Source organism: Acanthopagrus latus, chromosome 23 (genome assembly GCF_904848185.1).
Source record: "Acanthopagrus latus isolate v.2019 chromosome 23, fAcaLat1.1, whole genome shotgun sequence".
NCBI lineage: Eukaryota > Metazoa > Chordata > Actinopteri > Spariformes > Sparidae > Acanthopagrus > Acanthopagrus latus.
Window position 1 is genome coordinate 10218388 of NC_051061.1, and position 7274 is coordinate 10225661.

Consider the following 7274-nt stretch of genomic DNA (forward strand, 5'->3'; position numbering starts at 1 on the left):
CTATTTATATTTGCATTATAACTAATGTAATTGGTTCATTAAACATATTTGTGATTTTCACAGTAAAAAATCTAACTTCTTCTGACTCTGATTTTATGCTATTTTGTGATTTTAGGTCCATTTTGTTAATATAGTATGTCAAAATGAAAAAAATAACTGTACAGTCACACATTTGAGGTTGTCCTGAAAATGATGACACCAAACAAGGCAAGCTAAATAGTTTTTAAGGTGAAATATAATGGTAAAATCTAAAGTAGTCAAAAACAGCTAATTATATCCCTGACGTCCCACCTTCAAACACAACCTCATTTGGCCTTCCATGAAAAAACTGCTTAACCTCTCACTTTTCTATGGAATACATGCTTCCTATAGGCAAGGCACTAGTGTATATAAAATGTCATCTTCATTCCCTGAATAATACAGATGGTGACACAAATCTGATTCTTGATAAGATGTGATGGGATTGTCACATCTTCTTTTATAGCCTGTCCTTCTCTATGCAAAGTGAACTTCCTCACAGTCTGCTATAAAGACTTGATATCATGCTGTCAGCTGCAGCAGAAGAAGAGAAGCTCCCATCAGATCACCTTCAATACCAACCATGTTCTCTGTAGCTCTGCTGCTGCTGCTGGCTGCTGGATCCTGTGAGTCTCACTGAGGCAGAGACACTGACAGTATGATCACAGCACACTGACCGTTCACTGTTATTACACTCATTCAATATTCAACATGATTTCCTCCACAGGTGTGAAGTGTGAACAGTTGACACAGCCAGCCTCTGTGACTGTGCAGCCAGGTCAACGTCTGACCATCACCTGTCAGGTCTCTTATTCTGTTAGTGACTATCGCACACACTGGATCAGACAGCCTGCAGGGAAAGGACTGGAGTGGATTGGGAGAGTGCGTGTTGGATACAGCACAGACTACAAAGATTCCCTCAAGAACAAGTTCAGTATCAGCTTGGACTCTTCCAGCAACAGAGTGACTCTAAATGGACAGAATGTGCAGTCTGAAGACACTGCTGTGGATTACTGTGCCAGAGAGCCACAATAACACAAACCATCAGTAGATCTGAACAAAAACCCCTCAGTGCCTGAACACTTGTAACATGAAGCCACCAGAGGAGGAGCCCTCAGACCACTATTGATCTCAACACCAGTTCACTGTTACAGTAAAGAGCAAAATAGTCTGCAGATTTTAAGAGAGAGGATCTTAGTTCAATTTGACAGAAACTTAAATACTTGGATTTTATAAGGTGTGATGCATTTTTGTACAGAGTTAAAAAACAAGCAACACTTTTATACATTTTTATACATAATAAAGTAATGAAATAAATTCAGCTTACATGTTGAAGATGCTGAAAATTTCTTTTCAATAAGGTATTATTTAAAAAAAAGATCATTACCTGAGTTATACTTGCTTTAATCAATGAGGAGTCTTCAGCCAACTTCATGGAGTCTACAAACTACAAAACATGGTGCGTTCATAACAATCCAAAGTGAGTTTGTCAGTGGTTTAAGTTCCATCCTCTCTTTTAATGAGATGAAGAGAAAAGCCTGAATATTTAGTTTACACTTTTGATTGAGTTAAATATGCTGAAGTCAGCTGACTTTACTGTCATCAGTATGTAAATTAGCCTCCTTCTGTGTTTCGCCTCATAAGGACGTGAAGTTTGTGTCAGTGAGGACAGAAGAGCTCACATCAGTTCAGCTTCAACATCAACCATGTTCTCTGTAGCTCTGCTGCTGCTGCTGGCTGCTGGATCCTGTGAGGAGCTTTCAGTGGATTCACACTAATAAACACATTAGAAAGACTGAATAGTCAGATGGATGATGGAGATAATGTTGATTTGTGTTTCCACAGGTGTGAACAGTATTGATCTCATCCAGCCAGACTCAAAGGTTGTGCAGCCTGGACAGTCTTTGACCATCACCTGTCAGGTCTCTGGTTATTCTTTGACTGATGACAGCTATGCAACAGGTTGGATCAGACAGTGTGAAGGAAAACCAATGGACTGGATTTCTCATCAGTGGGGTGGTGGCAACTTTTATCAAAATAATGCTCTGAAGAACAAGTTCGGCTACAGCAGAGACACTTCTGCTAGCACAGTGACTCTAACAGGACAGAATCTGCAGCCTGAGGACACAGCTGTTTATTACTGTGTACGTGTGCCCACAGTGATACAAACCACCAACAGACCTGCACAAATACCCAGAGACCCTGTGACTCAAGCACACACAAGTTTAAAATGCAAACATCAATACAGCCGTTACTGTCTGATGAATTGCTAAAAATGTATCTTCATGCTATCTGCTAAGTCATTTTTTTGTGTTTCTGGTAGACAGAAGAAGAGTTGAGAATTTTAATGTTGAATCTAAATAGACTTCCCCTGCAGTCGACATCAGTATAGAAGAGACTAGAAACTTAAATTTCCCTCAATAGAAGATTGTGTGAGACATTTAATTAATTCATTTTAATGTATTGCAATGCCTTGAAAAAATTCAAAAAAGCTTTTCATAACTTAACAACTTTAACAGTAGTTGTATTTCTTCACAAAAACACACATGAGATCCAATTTTCCCAGTTGTACTTTGGAAAAGCTGAAAAAAATTCTAAAATTTTACATCTTCAGTTCAAGATTGTCACTTGGAACAGTTGTTATTTTAAATGAAACACTCAGTCCTGAAATTAGTTGACAGGACTTTTTTCTACATTGTCTTTTGGATATTCTTTGATTACTGAGAGGTACTGAACAGTAGATCATTGACCTCATCTGTCCAATATACTTACGGGGAGTAATGAGAAATCATGATGCTGAGACAAATTACACTTGAACTGATTTTAATAAATGTCATTTGTAAATGTGAAGTTTACTTCAAAGAAATGTGGGAACAGTTTCCTCCCTGTGAGGAGGAGTCAATGCAAAATTCAGATGTCTTCCTCCTCTACTTATCTGACTGCAGAGAGGATGACAGAGAACAGTGGACACACAGTTTAACATGATGGACTATAGGACAGGACTGCTGCTGTTAACTGTCTGCTGGGCAGGTGAACATCTACAAATCTCTTAATTGTAGATAACATTTATTTATGCTGCCAAGCCAATGACATGCACATATTTGTTGTCTCAACAGGTGTTGATGGTCAGACTCTGACAGAATCTGAACCAGTGGTTAAAAGGCCTGGAGAATCTCACAGATTGACCTGTACAGCATCTGGATTCACATTCAGTGACTATGGGATGAGCTGGATCAGACAGGCTCCTGGAAAAGGACTGGAGTGGATTGCCTATGTCTATATCAACAGTGGTGGCAGTAGCTACATCTACTACTCTGAGTCAGTCAAAGGCCGGTTTACCATCTCCAGAGACAACAGCAGACAGCAGGTGTATCTGCAGATGAGCAGTCTGAAGACTGAAGATTCTGCTGTTTATTATTGTGCTCGAGAGCCACAGTGACTGGAGTTGGTTGAGCAGCTGTGCAAAAACCTTCATAACTCATTTTACTGGTCTGGAGGAGCCAAAGCATGAAATATGTTATATCATACATAATGATATCATAATTTTAAATATTTTCCTGAGAAATACTTATAGTAAACATTAAATGAAACATAAATCAAAAAAAGCAAAAAATAAAGTTCATGTGATGATAAATGATGATGATACCAAAGACAGAACAACAGTGTGCTCATTGAAAAAAAGCTACAAAATTAAACATTTCTACAAAGTAAGAGACAATAATGTCTCTAAAATTTGTGCAATCTAAATGAGTCATAATTTGAAGGTGAAAAACAATGTTACAGTTTCTTTCATAAAATCACTAGAGGGCAGTCAGTGACAAGTTTGTCTCTCCTCTGTTACTTAAAGGAGACTCTGTGTTCTCATTAATATTAACTGACTGACTCTCAACACTCAGATGTAGTTTTTGCATTTTGTCTCACAGGTTTCAGTTCCTGAGCAGCTGTTTTCCTCTCGAGGCTCCAAGTTTCTCTGTATGTCTTCAAACATCTGCTGACACTTAAATGATTAAAACTCTTTCATGCCAACCAGCAGCATCAGACAGAAGTTTTCATACTGTTTACATGATGCTGTCTGCTGTCACTTTGCTGCAAATACAGGAAGAACACTAAGTGATCAAATGCTGCAATAACAACAAGCTGTTCTTACATTTGAAGTTCATCCTAAATGTGATGTAGGAGGTGCTGACAGTAAATACATTCTCTCAGGAAAACAGCTCACATCATATTTAAAGTGTTTTAATGATTTGAAAACATGCTGAACACACTGTAAACATGTCTTATAGAAAGCTACATTCTTGGTGGTTTTTCCTTTTGTTTCCATGACACATAATCATTTATACTGTAATGCTGATTTTAAACACCATGTTTTCCGTTATCTATGGTTCATGTAATATTCACAGTAAGAAGAGTTGTGATAATCATTTACAGTTGTTTCATTTCTGTAAAAAAAGGGACATTTTCAAAATGTTCCAGTTGAGTGTGTAATGAAATGTAAATATCATGTGTAAAGCAGAGGTGATTTCCAGGCATGTTTTCACTCTGCAGATATAATAACAGTCAACAGACTCTTCTATTGGCTCCAGTCAGACCAACATTGATGCTTCATATGTTTGATTCTATGCAAACTCAGTGAGCTTCCTTGTTACTCAGCTATAAAAACTTCCCATCAGGCTGTCAGTGGAGTTCACAGCACATCAGTTTCAACATCAACCATGTTTTCTGTAGCTCTGCTGCTGCTGTTGGCAGCTGGATGTGAGTCTCTCTGGATTTGTCAAAGTCAACAATTCTTATTTTCTAGTTTACCTTGATGATTTGTTACAAAACATTTTGTTTTTTCAACAGGTGTGAAGTGTGAACAGTTGACACAGCCAGCCTCTGTGACTGTGCAGCCAGGTCAACGTCTGACCATCACCTGTCAGGTCTCTTATTCTGTCAGCAGCCACTTCACAGCTTGGATCAGACAGCCTGCAGGGAAAGGACTGGAGTGGATGAGTGATGACACAGATGTCAAAGATTCACTAAAGAACAAGTTCACTGTCAATTTAGACTCTTCCAGCAACAGAGTTACTCTAAATGGACAGAATATGCAGCCTGAAGACACTGCTGTGTATTACTGTGCCAGAAGACCCACAGTGAGAGACAATAACAGGAGAGTCATACAAAAACAACTTCCTCTATTTACCACCACTGGAAACATTCACGTGTCTCAGTATCACATTGTTGTGACTGACTGTCAGTCATGAAAGTTCAGAGTTGTGACTCAACATTGAATTCTTTTTTCATCTCAATTGAAATGTTAAATGTTTAATCCAGTTGCAAATTTGTCACACAAAAGTCATGAAAAGAATCTTGTTTAGTTGCAAAGATCTCCCAGACAAAGTTCTAAAATTAAAACATTTTACAACTTTCAAAATATATACTGCATGTTACGAGAGTAAAAGTCCTGTTCAAGGAGTTTTCCTACGGTGGCCCTGAGCGCTCACAGCACTGCAACTTAAGAGAACACATGCAAAAAGACGAAACACAAGCAAATTAAGAAAACATCTTCATCAATTTGACAACACATGCGCAGCATTTAGAGAACATGCTGCAAAGACCACAACGCAACACATTAGAAAACCGCACTGCAAATAGACCGCAAAACAATGTAAGTATTTTCAAAGGACACTTAATAGTGATGCACAGCTCCATTAAGGTTCTTTTTCCGTCAGTGGTGTTGGAAAATGAGATAAAAAGTAAGTATTTTTGATTTATTTTAACATTGTGATTGCATGATTATGATATTATCCTACTGCAGTGATCTGCTGTTAAACTATCGTTTGCTTGTACTTAGCGATAGTTTAACAGCAGATCACTGATATAGGCTAATATTATATTATATTGTATGTTATATGAAATCAGCGTCAACAACAAGCGTGTCCGGACGTGTGCATCACATTTAAGTGTCCTCTGGAAACACTTCCGTTGTGTTGTGGTCTTTGCAGAACATTTTCTAAATGCTGTGCATGTGTTGAAAACTTGATGAATTTTTCTTAATGTGCTTGTGTTTTTTCTTTTTGCATGTGTTGTCTTAAGTTGCAGTGCTGTGAGCTCTCAGGGCCACCGTACTTTCCTTTGTACTATTATTATCAAAGCATTTCTGCCCCATTTTACACTTCTTATCAAATATCTTATTACTTGTCTAACTAGTAATTTACTGTCCAAATTTGATCACAAATATAGTGATAGTTCAAGAAATCAAATTGTATGTGCTTGTACGTGTGCAATGCATATAAGGTACACAAACCTGCATGATGAGTTGATGTACCAAAACCTGCAGTACTCATCTTCACCACAATTCTCTCACATGAACACTGTTCTCACTTCAAGCAGTCTCCAAGAACATGTTACAAAACATTTACAGTAAATACTTTGTGAAAAGATCTAGTTTTTGATTAGAGAATATTTCAGAAAAATATACATGTAGCAATCATAAAATTAGATATACATATCTTGATTTTGAAAAACAAAGCTTATTCGTACATACTTCCTTGTACATGAGCCACTCCCTCCTCATGATGCCCTGATGCAAATCTTCAGTCTGTGCAGTGTACTTCTGTCCTGCTGACTGCTCTTGTACTTTGTGTGGAGCATCAGAGGTCACATCTCCAGCCTCAGGATGATGAACACACTCACTCTTCTGCTGGTTGCTCTCTCTCTGTCCTGTGAGTTCTCCTGCTTCTTGCTGTTTTATCTTTTATCACACAACATGGACTGATGGTCAGTCAGTGACAGCAGAAAACTTCCCAGATGACTGTCTCACTTTCTTCTGTGGCTCCTCTCTTCTTTCATCTCATCAGGTTGTTCAGGTCAGAGTATGGAGTCCATTCCTTCCAGTTCAGTAGTGAAAAGGCCTGGGGAGACTCTCAGTCTGTCCTGCAGGGGATCTGGCTTCACATTGTGGTATGAGCTGGATCAGACAACCTGCAGGAAAAGGACTGGAATGGATCGGTGAAGACTGGACTGATGCCAGTAAAAACACATATGCCAGCAGTGTGCGAGGACGTGCAGAAATCAGTAGAGATGATAGCAGCAGCATGGTGTATCTGAGACTGTCCAACTTAAAGCCAGAGGACTCTGCTGTGTATTACTGTGCCAAACACACACACTGGTTAAAGGAAGCAGAGAAGCTTTACAAAAACTCCACAGAACTTTTGTTTCCAAAGACCTACAGGTGGCAGCAGAACATATGAAGTCAGATGACACTAACTAAGGAG

General features: G+C 38.6%; 2 gene segments (V, D, J or C); both read left to right on the top strand.

Annotated features, from left to right (window-relative positions):
- The first annotated feature begins 430 nt into the window (after positions 1-430).
- Positions 431-1216, top strand: LOC119014018. The segment is given in 2 exon segments: positions 431-644; positions 746-1216. Coding segments are annotated over 2 exon segments (351 nt in total).
- A 455-nt stretch (positions 1217-1671) lies between these two features.
- Positions 1672-6966, top strand: LOC119013785. The segment is given in 4 exon segments: positions 1672-1767; positions 1864-2177; positions 6094-6122; positions 6858-6966. Coding segments are annotated over 4 exon segments (495 nt in total).
- The last annotated feature ends 308 nt before the right edge of the window (positions 6967-7274 follow it).